The sequence below is a fragment of the Talpa occidentalis genome, unplaced genomic scaffold (assembly GCF_014898055.3).
Source record: "Talpa occidentalis isolate TD23 unplaced genomic scaffold, MPIMG_talOcc4v2.1 talOcc4.4, whole genome shotgun sequence".
Lineage (NCBI taxonomy): Eukaryota > Metazoa > Chordata > Mammalia > Eulipotyphla > Talpidae > Talpa > Talpa occidentalis.
In genome coordinates this window covers 100,131,563-100,147,803 of record NW_023604295.1, presented here as the reverse complement: position 1 = coordinate 100,147,803, position 16,241 = coordinate 100,131,563, and the positions used below count along the sequence as shown (strand labels likewise).

The 16,241-nt window shown below is 35.9% G+C and overlaps 1 protein-coding gene across 2 annotated transcripts in view; it reads left to right on the top strand.

The window, feature by feature from the left end:
- The window catches only part of NCK1 (NCK adaptor protein 1), a 56,127-nt gene that overhangs the window by 22,799 nt on the left and 17,087 nt on the right, over positions 1-16,241 (top strand). The window contains exon 2 of one of the 2 annotated variants that reach the window (XM_037525929.2): positions 1,474-1,716. In XM_037525929.2, the coding sequence (XP_037381826.1) occupies positions 1,491-1,716 (226 nt within the window). In that variant the 5' untranslated portion in view covers positions 1,474-1,490. Of the gene's footprint in view, positions 1-1,473; positions 1,717-4,469; positions 4,586-16,241 lie in introns of those variants that run through there. The other variant, XM_054700806.1, reaches the window with a different exon arrangement.

The following is a 16,241-nucleotide window of genomic DNA, read 5'->3' as shown; positions in this document are numbered from 1 at the left end:
ACAACCAGATCTACCAACTGTTCTTGCAACATTAACAAAAGAACAAAGATCGTTGCTAAGGTCAGGAGGTTTGGGAAAGAAAAGGTGAAACCTGTAGATATAATAACTACCACTTTGCAGGAGATGAGAGCCATAAAGGGACACCATGGGGATGCAAATCAATCAACTCCATATCTGGGATGTACCAGATTCTTCACATAAATGGCATGGAAAGAGAACTATGTTATATACATTAGGGAGTCTTCAGACATTAAACAAAGTGTGAAGTACAGACTTAGTTTGGATCCTTGTTCAAGCCAACTGTAAAAAATTAAAAAAAAACACTCAGCAAAAATTGAACATTAGTGGTAGATGAAATAAAAGAATTGTTGCAGGTGTTCATTAAAGAAGCGCTTACATTTTTAAAAGTATAAGACTATCAGTTTATTAGTCTGTTTCTTTGTTTGATCATAATAGGGATAATAATGCCTTCCCAAAGAGGTACACATTCTAATTTCCAGATTTATGATTATGTTTCCTTACATAGTTAAAGAGACTTTTGCAGGTGTAGTTAGGATTTTGAGATAAGGAATCTCGAATTATTTTTATGGGCCCTGGCAAGAGGGAGACAGGTTAACCTTAGGAAAGGAGATGTGGTCATCAAACCCAAGGTCAGAGTGACAACATGGTCCAAGGGATGTCAGGAGCTTCGAGAAGCTAGTACCTAGTGCTGTCCATTTGTTCTAGTAACATTTGTTAATTACGGTATATTTTTCCCCATTGAATTACTTTTTTGTACTTTTGTCAAAATTCAATTTGGTAAATTTGTGTGGGCCTGTTTATGGGTTCCTAGTCTCTTCATCATTGATACACATTTCTAGTTATTTGCCACAATTACGCAGTCTTACTGTAGGTACATAATAATGTTTTCCCCTACTTTATTCTAACTTAAAAAATTGTTTTAACTATTCTAGTTATTTTGCCTTTCCATATGAATTATAGAATAATATTGTCTATATATAAAAATCCATTTTGCTGGAATTTAAATAAGAATTACATAACCTGTGTCAAATCTTCCATTGCATAAATGTTTATTTAGATCTTTTGATTTATTTCATTTACATTATATAGTTTTCAACAACTCGTCCTCTTCATGTCTTGTACCTCTTTCACCTTTTCCAATTTATTTTGGAGCTGTGTTAATAGTTATATATATATAAGTTTAACTTATTGAATAAATCCTACTGTGATAAAACTTTATCATTGTGTAGTGAACTTCTTTATTACAAATAATGGTTTTGCTTTAATGTCCTTTGTGTAATATTAAGATAGGTGTAATAGTCTTGTTTTGAATATTATTTGCTGTGTGTGTTTTCATATTTTTACTTTGAACCTTACAGTGGTTTTAGGTTTTTAGGTATATCTCTTTGAAAAAGCATGTAGACTAATACTGCTTAAATTTCATAAAAATTATTTTCTATGTCATCATTATAGTACTGAAGCTGCTGAAGATGGCAGAGGAAGTGGTGGTAGTAGCCAAATTTGATTATGTGGCCCAACAAGAACAAGAGCTGGACATCAAGAAGAATGAGAGATTATGGCTTCTGGATGATTCTAAGTCCTGGTGGCGAGTTCGAAATTCCATGAATAAAACAGGTTTTGTGCCATCTAACTATGTGGAAAGGAAAAACAGTGCTCGGAAAGCATCCATTGTAAAAAACCTAAAGGATACCTTAGGTAAGTTGTTTATGTATTAAAAAAAAAGTTGTCCTTTTTTTTTTTTTTTTTTTATAGAGGCATGTTTTCTTTCTTTCTTTGTTTTTCGTTTATACATGCACTGGGTACAGTCAGAAGCGCGGGAGGGTGAGAGAATTCACCAGAGCCAGAGCGGGGAGCAGAACAGGCAGAAGGACCGAAGTACGCTGCTGAGGGGAGCAGCGGGCGGCAGGAGAGGTCTGCGCGCCATGCGGGACCCTCCTCTGGTGGCCGGGAAGCAGCCGGGGATCGAACCGGCGCCGCAGAGGCCGCGGGCAGCTTCGCAACCCAGCGCTCAACCGCTGCGCCACCGGGGAGGCCCTTTGTTTTTTGTTTTTAGTGGATGCTAAAGCATGCTTCTTTTTTAAGAATTTTGACAGCAGTTGGCAGAATTGAGTAGGAAAGGCCAGGACTGGATTTTAGCCAGGCAAGGTAAGTTTGCACGTGTTCATAGCACATGTTCAAGTCAGGAGACCAGATAAGGTCATAAGTCTTAGTGGCTAGTTTCTGTAAATCTAACTAGTGGATTTGGCTGGAGTTCAAAGGTCAAACCAGAGTATTACTAGAGATCAGAACTAATCTTTTTTACAGGGCTTCCTTGAGCAGTGAGTGCCCTTTGGAGTTTAAATTTATGAACTAATTTTGCATCTAATTGAGATAGGGATAAGTGAGTGATAAGCAGAATTGTCTTGCATTTAGGCAGTTTTTCATGTCACACTGCTGCATTTTAACATCTAGTGGTATATATTTTGAATTTTCCTTTAAAAAACAAACTATTTTATTATATTTGATAAAAATTTTGTGGGCCTCCCCGGTGGCACAGCGGTTGAGCGCTGGGTTGTGAAGCTGCCCTCTGCCTCTGCAGCACCGGTTCGATCCCCGGCCACTGGTTGAGGGTCCCACATGGCGCCCATACCTCTCCTGCTGCGCGCTGTTCCCCTCAGCGGTGTACTTCAGTCCTTCTACCTGTTCTGTTCCCCGCTCTGGCTCTGGTGAATTCTCTCACCTTCCTGTACCCGGTGCTTGTATAAATAAATAAATCTTTAAAAATAAATAATTTGAATTGTGCCTCATTCTGTATATTGACATCTATATTGACATACTATATATTTCTCTTTTTTCCCCATTCTTTCTCTGAATGTAAAATATGTTTATTTTTATTGACCCTGTATTAGGGCCAGTGATAGTGGATCCCACTTCATGGGGCCTGGCTTAGCTTATAGGAAGGAAATGTGCACAGATGACGACTGGCCTTTTTTTCTTTCTTTTTTTTTTTTTTTTTTAATTAAACTCTTCTAGTCGCCTGACAGGAAGGAATTGGGAGGGACCAAATTTAATTTTTGGTATTCAAGCAAAGTATGTTGCTGTTGCTCAATGGTTTTTGTATGTATGTTAGAGGAGAAAGAGAAAGTTAAATTTTCTCCTTGCATAATTTGGGAGCAGAGTGTAGAATGACTGACAAATGAATATTTTCAAGTAACTGCTGTACATTAGTTTTTATTATTCAACAGTATTGTTATTCTAAATAGTGTCTCATTTATAAACAATAGAAGATGAATCTTTATGATTTTAACCATTGTAAAATAGCAAAAACTAAAATATGGTATAATAAAGAAATAAATTATCAGAATATTGGTTTCTAAACTAAAAACATTTCCAGTATTATAAAGGTAATTTGATAAAAAGTTACTGATTTGAATATTTTCATCATGGCATTTAACTGCTTTTCCTAAGGTTACCTTTTTTGAGATCTTAAGGTTTTACAAAAGGCTATTTTTAGTTTTTAAATGAAAAATTACTGAGAAAGAGATTTTCCTTGAATAGCTAAAGAGATAAGACTTAGAACTGGGAATACTTTTTAATTTTGTACATACTGGACATTTATTTAAAGCATGTTGATTAGAGATACTGGGGAAACTTAAGGTAACTTTCATAAGGAAAATCTCATGGTGATGAGGCAGAGACTGGATCAAGGCCACCTAGGTAGAGTTTTTTTTTTTCCCCTTTTAAAAACAATATTGGTATCCTGGAAATAGAGCAAATATGACAGTAATTAACAAAAGATAGCAAAAATACTAATATAGAGCAGCAAAGCAAAAAACAAACCCATTTTATATAATTCTGCATATAAATTTTTAAAAGCCCAATTAGATTCAATTATTATTTGTTAATAATCCAGGGAAACCTTCCATACTATTTTCTGTTATTGATACAATTTTAGCAAGGCATTGTATCTGTTCAAAAAGTCCGTTAATTTTCTTATATTACAGTTATTGTCTCTTAAATTCCAGGGTACTTGGAAGAGGTCTGTTTTAAATTAGTGATCTATAGTTAACCTGTATTAGATGTAAATTCAGCTTTTGCATAAAAAGCCTTCTTTCTGACCTTTTGGTAATTAGATATGCCATATAATTAATAGACTTATTTCACAGTCACTTTGCTAGTGGAGAAATTGTTTAAAAGTGAAGAAAAAAAGGCAGAAGCAAAGTGAAGAATGAATACATGTATGTATTTTTTTAACTATTGATAAAATACATATGCTTTAAAGCTTTTTCCAAAGTGAGTCTGAATAAGGTCATATTTTTGACCTTCAAGGTATACTTGTTTTACAGGTTCTCTTATAATTCAGTTCAGGGGCAAAAAGTTTTGGAAAGAGAGAAGCCTCAGAAAAAGTTTCTATTGCCTGGCTGTGAGCCAAGTCACATGGATAGGGTGTGGGGAGTTTCAGTGTTGCAGAACAGACCAGGAAGCTCACTGAGAATTATCCTGAGCTGTGTGAACAAACTGACAAAAGAAAACTCGGGATTTCTTTTCAAAATGGATTGGTTAAATGCCTTTAAAGATTTTTTCAGTAAGTTAACCTATTAATTAAATCCAGCTTTCTTAGTTTTTGATTAGATTTTTTTCACTTTTGTGAATTTAAAGGAAAATTATATGGAGGAAACTTTCTGGGTGTGCATAGGCCAGTGCTTTATGTTGTTTTTGAAACAACATATATTATTAGTTGAATATTAGTTTGACTTGATAAATGAAATAGTTTTAAGATGCTTTAGTATCAGTATTTAAAAAACAAATAAGAAAAGGATCTAGATGGTTTTAGTTCTAATTCAGTAATTTTCAACTTAGCTAATTCTTTTGAAGTGAATAAAATAAATTGTAAACATTAAAAACTTTAGGGGAAGAAAAGGGTTAGATGAGGAAATTCCTTTATCCTCAACATTTGCGTTAACACAATGTTGTTTTAGTACTTTTCGGGGAACCTCGCAGAAGATTAGGTTTAGTAAAAGCACTAGTAAAAGAATGTTTTTATTTAATCAATGTTGAATTGTTAGAAGTGGCTGTTTTGGTAAATGTGAGATTTGATATGGGATCTGAGAGCATTTCTGTACAAAGAAAATGAAAACATTGCAAGGAAAGAGCAAGTTCTTGGGATTGTTTTTTGAGTTCAAATCTTAGAACAATAATTTAACATATAAGAAATTAACCTCTGTATCTGCAGATGGTCTTTTTGTGGGCTCATGATAAGTGAACTTAGTTTTATCTCTTTTAACATTTGTATAATGTTTCTAGAAAAATGAACATAGGAATTGTTGTAGATGTCTGTAATGCATAAGGAGCCTAAAGAAACAAAGAGTAACCTGTTGTGAGATTTCAGACAAGGAGGCAATATGGAATAGGAGCAAGCACTTTTTTGAAAAAGAATGCCATAATTATGATATTAAGACTGTTGCTTCTTTAGTTAACTTTGTTGGGGAATAACTAAATTCATTTAATAAGTTTAAATTTATTGAAGTTTTTTGGGGGAGTTATTAAATTCTCAGTCTTTTTGTTTTTACTTTAAAGATCTTATTTATTCATTCATTAATCAACACTTTTATTGAGAGCCTCCTCTGAGCCTGGCAAAACTCATAGAATGAAAAACTAGATATTCTCACAGAATTTACATTCTGGTAGGGAGGTAGGTGATGGTTGTTATTATTATTATTAATCCAGTGGATTTCATAATCTAGGTTTGGTTATAGTGATGTTGACTGTGAATCAACTAGAAATGATTCAAAAAGTATATACTTTGTTATTGATAGAGGTTTGATAGAGTCAGCTCAATGGTAAAAAATATTTCCAATTGAATCTTTAAAAGCTTATCATTAATTTTAAATAGGAGGTCAAGATGTGAGATTTGTAACCATTCTATTCTTTTGCCCACTACCTGCAGTAACCCAAAACCTATTTTGCTCTGCAACTTGTCAGAATAGAGACAGGTTATTCTCCCACCTATTACCTGAATGGATTTAAAAAGTAGAGTAAAGTAATTTTGCTAATGTGGTAGCCAGAATGCTCTTGACAACAAAAAGGGCGCAATGTCTTAGATATGACAGAATAATCAGAAACAACTTATCTGATTACATGTTGATGAAAGGAATAGATAAAAGCACAAAAATTTAAATAAAAACTTAGAATGGAGAGCGCACCATATATTTGTATTTAAAATTCCTTAAGTCTGCTCCCACTTAGAAGCCTTGTAGCTAAGGGTATATAAATAAACTTTCTTGATTTCCTATTATTTGTACAGAGTTAGGCAAGAATAGATGATGCTGGAAAGTCCCCACTAACTCTAAAAGTCTTGTAGTCCTGGTAAACAACTGATCAGTCAGCCTTACATGTGTCATAAGAGATCAGGGGAAAAAGCCGTAAGGAAGAATGATGTGAAGAAGTAGAACATAAAAACAGCATTATAGTTCATTAAAGAAATAGATGAATCAGTAATAACTTTCTTTGGCCTCATTCTTTTGACTATTTACTTGGTGACTTGAGGGAAAATGACATGCTTAAAATAAAGATAATAATTCTGTAAGAATTACTAACTAGGTTCAAAAATATATTTGGAAGTTAAAAACAAAGAAAAAGATGAATAGGAACAATGTAAAATTTCTACATTCAGTTTTTAAAAGGAATTTGAAACATTGCTGAGCTACTCTGGCAGCAGTTTACACGAGTAAAATACTTATTTAGTAAGAACTGCTGAGATAGGGCCTCCCTGGGGGCACAAGGGGTTAAGACGCAACCTGTGAAGCTATTGTCAGCCTCTGCAGCATGAGTTCAATCCCTGGGCAGGGAGCTACCCACCATGGCGCAGCAGACCTCTCCTGACTCACCTGCTGCTCCCCTCAGCAGTGTATTTCTGTTCCCCATTCTATCTCTGGCGAATCCTCTCACCCCCGTCCCACACACACCTCTGGTCTGTACCCCAGTTCTTATATGCATAAATAAATAAATCTTTACAAAAAAACTGCTGAGATAATGTGGGAGCTAAAAAAAAAAATCTCAGTACAGTTTATGATGGCATTGATTCACATCTATGAGTACATTGTCTTCCTTAGGTGTTTGCTGGACAAGTAAACATGATTTAGTTCATTCACTTGTGATTAGGAATACTTTAACAGTGGTATTGAGGAACTTGGATCCTTCCAAATACTGGCATCCATTATATCAAGGATTTGGAAGCCAGGTTACATAAAGAATAGTTACAGGTTAAAAAAAATTTTTAAATAAAAAAAATAGTTTAGACAGGTAAAAGATTTTCTTTAGGAAGAGGAAAACCATCACATGAATATGGAATATTCACAAAACCTAACCAGATTCTGAAAAACTTTTGAGGAGTTAATAATAAAATGTTCTGGTTTAGAGACAGTGTTAGAAGAGGAAAGTAAGGCTAGTGGATAGGAATGAGGGGAAGATTGGAAGCTATTCTGGCATGCTGTTTTTTCCTTCTATAAAGGGTTAAGTAATTTTTTTTTTAAAGGTAAATGCCAGAAGCTCTGGGAGGTAGGAAAGTAATTTAGTACTTGCTATGTACTATGCATTGTGCAGAGTATTTTACATACAAACTTTTAAAAATCACATACAACACTTACGTGAAGTAGGGCACTTAGCATACACCACCACTTCACAACCAATGAAACTGGAATTTGGAGAGTAAATAACTTGACCAAGAACAAATTAATCAGTATGTAAGAGGACTAAAATGGAAATCTAGGGACACTTTTTAAAACTTTTCCTAGTAGACTCATTATGATTAAAGAACAGAGGGACTTCCTGGTGGCACAGGGATTAAAGACAGTGCTAGCAGGCTATCCACAGCCACTGCAGCACAGTTCAATCCCGGCCGGCCAGGGAGCAACCCCCATGGTGTAGCAGGCCTTTTATGCCTTGCCCGCTGCTCCCGTTAGCGGTGTATTTCAGTACATTGCCTGTTCTGCTTCCCACTCTCTCTGGTGAATCCTCTCACCCCTGCACCTCCTTACCAGTTCTTGTATGCATAAATAAATAAATCTTTAAAAAAATAAAAAAGAGTAGAGACAGGATTAGAGTCAGGAACGCAATGGGTTTAGAGAGGTTTGATTCAAAAGCAACTGAGATTAGGAGGATGTGGTAAATATAACTGAATTTGAGAGAAGAGTTTTGAAAAGCTAAAATACATTGGTCTGAGGGAGTCTACTTGTGGAGTGATTGATCAATAATTGTTGCTGATTTAACATAATTGAAAAACTTAAGATATACTAATACTTTATATTTTAATACTTTTGTAAAGTAATTTTGCATCTACTCTCTTTTTGATAATAGATCATTAGCAGGACCATGTTCTAGTAAAAATAAGGCAACAAACATGACCTTCCTAAGATTGGGATTTTTGATAAATAGTGATGGAAAACATAATAAGGGCCAGACACTGGGGATAGAGAAGTGATTAAAAATATGTTTGCTCTCAAGGAAGCAGATATTGGCATATTTTATGGTAAAACTATTTACAAAGAATAGTTTTGGAGACTCAACCTCTGTGGCGAGGGAAATAAAAACAAAGTAAAACTATTTACAAAGGGATAGTTCTCCCAGGAACTCTGGGAGAGAGAGGAGGAAATCTTCAATGATTGAATGAATCTTGAAGAATGAGGATCATGAGTGTTTAAGGCAGAAAAGCATGTACAGAGGATCAGAACTGCAAAGAGCATGCCTTTTTTTTTTCTTTTTGGTGAGAATCTGTAACATTAGAGCAGGTATGGGATTGTGACTCATTACAAGACAGATCATAGAGGGTTTTGTATAGATGAATATTCTTTTTTTTTAATGTGATAAAATATTTTTAAAATTTTTAAAAATTTATTCATTTATATATATTTTACATCATTTGTTCATTTTTATTTTTTTTTAAATACTTTTTTTTTAAGATTTTTTTTTTTTTTTTTTTAATTTATACATGCACTGGGTACAGTCAGAAGCGCAGGAGGGTGAGAGAATTCACCAGAGCCAGAGCGGGGAGCAGAGCAGGCAGAAGGACCGAAGTACACTGCTGAGGGGAGTAGTGTGAGGCAGGAGAGGTCTGCGCGCCATGTGGGACCCTCCTCTGGTGGCCGGGGAGCAGCCGGGGATCGAACCCGCGCTGCAGAGACTGCGGGCAGCTTCGCAACCCAGCGCTCAACTGCTGCGCCACCGGGGAGGCCCCATTTGTTCATTTTTAAACAGTGTTCACCTGTGCACCATCACCCAGTCCCCTGTGCTTCTCCCTCCTTCCCTCTCTCCCTCCCTCCCTCCCTTAGATCCCTCTCCCTCACCCTCCCCTCCAGGATGTCTCTGGTTTAAAATTGTCTGTTTTTGTTGTGTTGGGTTGTGTTTTGTATTGTTTTTTTTTTTCCCCCTGACATCTTTTATTTGGTTCCTCTATATTCCTGCTATAAGTGAAACCATCCGATATTTTTCTTTTTCCTTTTGACTATTTCACTGAACATAATTCCTTCCAGCTCCACCCATGATGCTGCGAATGGCATGAGTTTATCTTTTTGGTTGTGGAGTAATATTCCATGTGTATATATACCACATCTTGATTCAGTCATCTCTTTTTGGGCATTTGGGTTGTTGCCAGGTTCTACCTATTATAAATAGTGCTGCAGTAAACATAGGGGTACAGGTGTTCTTTTGAATCAGTGTTTTTGTGTCCTTTGGGTAGATCCCTAGGAGTGGAATTGCCAGGTCATATGGTAGCTCCATTTTTAGTAGAACGAGGACCCTCCAGACAGCTTCATAGTGGTTGGACCAGTTTGCACTTCCACCAGCAATATAGGAGAGTTCCTTTTTCATCACATCCTTGCCAACATTTGTTGTTGCTGTTTTTTTTTTTTTTTATTTATATGTGCCATTCTTACTGGTGTAAGGTGGTATCTCATTGTGGTTTTGATTTGCATTTGCCTGATGATGAGAGATGTTGAACATTTTTTCATATGCCTGTTGGCCATTTGCATTTCGTCTTTGGAGAAGTGTCTTTTAAGTTCTTCTGCCCATTTCTTTACTGGATTATTTACTTTGTTCTTGTTGAGTCCTGTGAGTTCTTTGTGATTAGTCCCTTATCAGTTGAATGGAGTGTCAAGATTTTTTCCCAGTCAGTGGGGTATCTCTGTGTTTTGGTTAATGTCTCTTTTGCTGTACAGAAGCTTTTCAGTTTGATGTAATCCCAGGTGTTTATCTTTTCCTTGACTTTCTTTGCTTTGGGTGATGGGTCTTTAAAGATATTACTGAGATGGGGCCTCCCCTGGTGGCACAGTGGTTGAGCACTGGGCTACAAAGCTGCCCGCAGCCTCTGCAGCGCTGGTTCGATCCCTGGCCGCCGGCGAGGGTCCCACATGGCGCGACAGACCTCTCCTGCCGCGCCTGCTGCTCCCCTCAGCTGTGTATTTCGTCATTCTTCCTGTTCTGTTCCCCCACTCTGGCTCTGGTGAATTCTCTCACCTTCCCATGCTTCTGACTATACCCAGTGCTTGTATAAATAAATAAATAAATAAATAAATAAATAAATAATGTTACTGAGTTGTATGTCTTATAGTGTTTCACCTATATTTTCTTCCATATATTTTAAGGTTTCAGGGCTTATGTTTAGATCTTTTACCCATTTTGAGTTGATTTTTGTGCATGGTGAGAGGTAGTGATCTAGTTTCATTCTTTGTGTGTGGTGGTCCAGTTTTCCCAGCACCATTTATTGAACAAACTGTCCTTGTTCCATTGTATATTCTTTGCTGTCCATATATATTTGGCTTTATTTCTGGGCTTTCTATTCCGTTCCATTGGGCTGTGTGTCTGTTTTTGTTCCAATACCGTACTGTTTTAATTATTATGGCTTTGTAGTGTAGTTTGAAGTTTGGAAGTCTAATACTTCCATTCTCTTTTGTTTTCTTCAGTAGGGCTTTGGCTATTTGCAGTTCTTTGTGGTTCCATATAAATTTCATCAGTATTTGTTTCATTTCTTTGAAGAATGTCATTGAGGTTTTTTTGAATAGTGGTGAATCTGTAAATTGCTTTTGGTAGGATAGCCATTTTAATAATGTTAATTCTTCCAGTCCTTGAGTAGGGGATGTCTTTCCATTTCTTTCCATTTCTGTATGAGAAGACGAATAGTCTTAGCTCGTGTGCTTTCCCTGAAATATTTATGGTCTGTCCAAAAGTTCTTCATTCTTGGATAGTATTTTTTTGAGAATTAAAAAAAATCACATTAGAACTAGTCTTTCTTTCAAGGTCTATTTTCGTGTTTATATTTGCTTATATCAGTATTCCCTTTTACGAACTTATATTGAGCATCTGGTATGTATAGTTCTTAAACAGTATGCAAAAGATCACCTCTCTGGAAGCTTATGCTCTGTTACATAGGCATAAAAGAAAAATGCAAGAAAAGCTATAATACAAATAGCTCAGAATACAAGGTGTTACAGGGTACTTAAAAAATGAGACCATTGTGGGGTGAAGTTGGGAAATGAAGGAGGTTGAGAAGCATGAAGTGGGAAAATGATGAAAATAATAAAGGACACTTCTTGAATGGGTTTTTTTTATGAGAAGCAGAACTTTTAATAAGGCTTTGAGAAGGAACTAACAAACCAGGTGAAATAAGTTACAAATATGAAAACAGTCCCCTTTTTTGAGTCCTTTTTTGGGATGGGGGGAGTTCAGAAATCCCCTCCCTAATCTTTCACATCCCATTCTCTTTCCCTCCTCCCTCTTAACCTCAGAGCCTTTACAGCTTTTATTACTGTCCCTTAGTTTCATTTTTTTACTTTGTCAAATCATTTGCTATGTAAATGTCCAAATTTGTGATTCTGAATTGCTTTACTACATATATCATATGTGAATATTTTCTCCCATACTGTAGAATGACTTTTTAATCTTATGTCAGTCCTTTCCTGTAAGTCACCCTTCCTACCCCCCATGTAAAAACTTTTTAACTTCAGGTAATCCTAATTGTTTATTTTTGTTTTTATTTCCCTTGCCATAGGGGTTGAATCTCCAGAACATCTTTATTGTTGATGTTGTGGAATATATCCATGTTTTCATGCATATATTTTATTCTTGCAGTTTTTAAATCTAAATTTTTAATCCATTTGGAATTTGTTTTTTGTGGGTAGAGAATAGAGAATGATCAACTTCATTCTTTTCTGTGTGGCCTTCCAGTTTTCCTAGCACCAGGTATTGAAGAGACGCTCCAGTCCCCATTGTGTGTAGTGTCTGTGTTATCTTAGATTAGGTATTAATTTGTACAATGATATATTTCCTGATTTTCAGTTCTATTACATAGATCCATGTGTCTGTTTTTATGCCATTATCACACTGTTTTTTTTTTTTCTTTCTTTTCTTTTTTTTTTTTTTAAAGATTTATTTTTTATTTATTTATACAAGCACTGGGTACAGTCAGAAGCGCAGGAGGGTGAGAGAATTCACCAGAGCCAGAGCAGGGAGCAGAGCAGGCAGAAGGACCGAAGTACACTGCTGAGGGGAGCAGCGGGCGGCAGGAGAGGTCTGCGCGCCATGTGGGACCCTCCTCCAGTGGCCGGGGAGCAGCCGGGAATCGAACAGGCACTGCAGAGGCTGCGGGCAGCTTCGCAACCCAGAGCTCAACCGCTGCGCCACTGGGGAGGCCCCATCACACTGTTTTTAATGCTGTTGCTTTGTAGTAAATTCTGAAGTCAGTTAGCAATAAAACCCCCATTTCTCTTTTTTTTTTTTTTTTTTTTTCAGGATTGCTTTATTCGAGGCATTTTGTGATTCCATATAAATTTCATTATGTTTGTTCAGTTTCTTTGAAAAATATTGCTGGGATTTTGATGGGGATTGCATGAAACATATATTGATTTAGGATAATCATTTTGATTCTTTCCATCCATGAGCATGGAGTGTCTGTCCGTCTCCTTATGTCACTATTAAGTCCTTTAGTAATGTTTTGTGGTTCTCATTTTATATAGGGCCTTCACCTCCTTAGTTAGGTTAATGCTGGAGTATTTAATTCTTTATGAGGCCATTGTAAATGGAATTATTTTCTTGATTTCCTTATCTTCTCATTTATTATTTGTATATGAAAATGCTTTGTATGAATTTTTGATGTTGATCATGACCTACCATTTTGCTGTATTCATCTTTGGTTTCTAATAGCTTTTTGGTGTAGTCTTTAGGATTTTCTATGTATGGTAGCATATACTTGTGAATAGTGATGGTTTCACTTATCTAATTTGAATTCCCTTTATTTCCTGTTTTTGTGGGATAGCTCTGATAGAGGAAAGAACCTCAGTATTAAGTAAAACAGACATGATGACAATAGGAAAGCTTTTTTTTTTTTTTTCCTTTCAAACCATTAAGCAGTAATATTGGTTGTTGGTTTGGGATACATGGCCTTTATTTTATTGTGGAAGGTTTTTCTCTTACCATCTTGTTTAGAGTTTTTATTATAAATGGCTGCTAAATCTTATTTCCTACTAACTTTGGACCTTATTTTTTGCCTTTTTTCAAGTTACTTTAGGTATTTAATATTAGATTGTTTCTTTGATATTTTTCTTGGCTTTTTAGTGTTGGCCTTTGCTGCATCCCTTAGATTCTGTAGTTTGCATCCTTATTTTAGTTCTTCTTAAGGTATATTTTAATTTATGCTTTGATTTCCTCTTTTTTATCCAATAGCTATTAAGCAATGTGTTGTTTGGTCTCCAAGTATTTTATACTTGTTTTCATTCTTATTTTTTTACAGTTGATTTCTAACTTTATGACATTATAATCAGAGAGAATACTAGGTCTAGTTTCAATCCTTGTAGGTTTTTTTTTTTTTTGAAAAACAATGCCTCCAAATCTGAGCAGATGGCCCATTAATCTCTAATAACATTAACCATAACAGTATTTTAGTTCTGATAAATTATCTGGACAACTTTTAAGGATAATTTTTTTTTTATTTTTTAAGATTGATTTATTCATTTATTTATTTATTTTTTTAAATAATAAATTTTATTTTTATATTCCCCATACAATTGCAACCCCCCCATTCTGATCCCAATCCCTCACCCCCCACCCCCCACCCCCCACCCCCCAAAAGTGTCTCTGTTTCATAGTTTTTTGTTGATTCTCATTTTCACTTTCTTATAGTTAGTCATTTTCCTGGTCCCTTATTTAAGTTTTCTAGATTCCTGCTATGAGTGAGACCATCCGGTATTTTTCTTTTTCTTTTTGGCTTATTTCGCTGAGCATGATCCCTTCCAGCGCCATCCATGTGGCTGCAAATTGCATGTGTTTATCTTTTTTGAATGCTGAGTAATATTCCATGGTGTATATGTACCACATCTTCTTGATCCAGTCATCTAGTTTTGGGCATTTGGGTTGTTTCCAAAGCTTAGCTATTGTAAACAGTGCTGCTATAAACGTAGGGGTGCAGGTGTTCTTTGGAACTGATGTTTCTGTGTCCTTTGGGTAAATACCTAGGAGTGGAATTGCTGGATCATATGGAAGCTCTATGTTTAGTAGGTCCAGAAATCTCCACACAGCTCTCCATAGTGGTTGGACCAGTTTGCACTCCCACCAACAGTGCAGGAGAGTTGCTTTTTCTCCACACCCTCGCCAACATTTGTTGTTGCTAGTTTTTTTAATATGTGCCATTCTCACTGGTGTAAGATGGTATCTCATGGTAGTTTTGATTTGCATTTCCCTGATGACAAGTGATGTTGAACATTTTTTCATATGCCTGTTGGCCATTTGCATTTCTTCTTCAGAGAAGTTTCTTTTTAGCTCTTCTGCCCATTTTTTGACTGGATTATTTTCTTTGTTGTTGTTGAGTCTCATCAGCTCTTGGCAGATTTTTGTGATCAGTCCTTTATCATTAGTGTTGTGTGCAAAAATGTTCTCCCAGTTGGTGGGGTTTCTCTTTGTTTTTGTTATTGTCTCTTTTGCTGTGCAGAAGCTCTTTAATTTGATGTAGTCCCAGCTGTTTATCTTTGCCTTCACTAACACTGCTTTGGGTGATGTGTCTGTAAAGATGTCTTTGATGTGCAAATCACATAGTGTTTCGCCTATATTTCCTTCTATGTATTTTATGGTTTCAGGTCTTATGTCTAGTTCTTTAATCCATTTTGAGTTGATTTTTGTGTATGGTGTGAGGTAGTGGTCAAGCTTCATTCTTTTGCATGTAGCAACCCAGTTTTCCCAGCACCATTTATTGAACAAACTTTCTTTGCTCCAATGCATAGTCTTTGCTCCTTTGTCAAAGATTAGTTGACCATAAATCTGTGGGTTTGTTTCTGGATTTTCTATTCGATTCCATTGGTCTGTATGTCTGTTCTTGTTCCAATACCATGCAGTTTTTATGATTATGGCTTTGTAGTAGAGTTTGAAGTCTGGAAGTGTGATGCCTCCATTCCCTTCTTTTTTTTCAGGAGAGCTTTGGATATTCGGGGTTTTTTGTGATTCCATATGAATTTCATCAATAATTGTTCTATTTCTTTGAAGAATGACATTGAAATTTTGATTGGAATAGCATTGAATCTGTATATTGCTTTTGGTAGGATGGCCATTTTAATAATGTTTATTCTTCCAATCCATGAGCAGGGGATGTCTTTCCATTTCTTTGTGTCTTCTTCTATTTCTTTTAACAGTGTTTTATAGTTTTCTTTGTATAGGTCCTTTACCTCTTTTGTGAGATTTATTCCCAAATATTTGATTTTTTTTGTTTCAATAATAAAAGGGATGGTTTTTTTGATTTCTTCTTCTTCAGATTTATTGTTTGTGTATAGGAAGGCTACTGACTTTTGCATGTTGATTTTGTATCCTGCCACTTTACTGAACTGATTGATTAGTTGAATTAGTTTTTCTGTGGAGTTTTTGGGGTTCTCTACGTATATTATCATATCATCTGCAAATAGTGATAGTTTGACTTCTTTTCCTATTTGGATTCCTTGGATGTCTTCCTCTTGTCTTATTGCTCTGGCTAGGACTTCCAGTATTATATTGAAAAGCAGTGGTGAGAGTGGACATCCTTGTCTTGTTCCAGATCTTAATGGAATTGCTTTCAGCTTTTTACCATTGAGAATGATACTGGCTGTTGGCTTGTCATAGATGTCCTTTATGATGTTGAAGTATGTTCCTTGTATCCCAAGAATTTCAAGGGCTTTTATCATGAATGGGTGTTGCACTTTGTCGAAAGCTTTCTCAGCATTTATTGATATTATCAT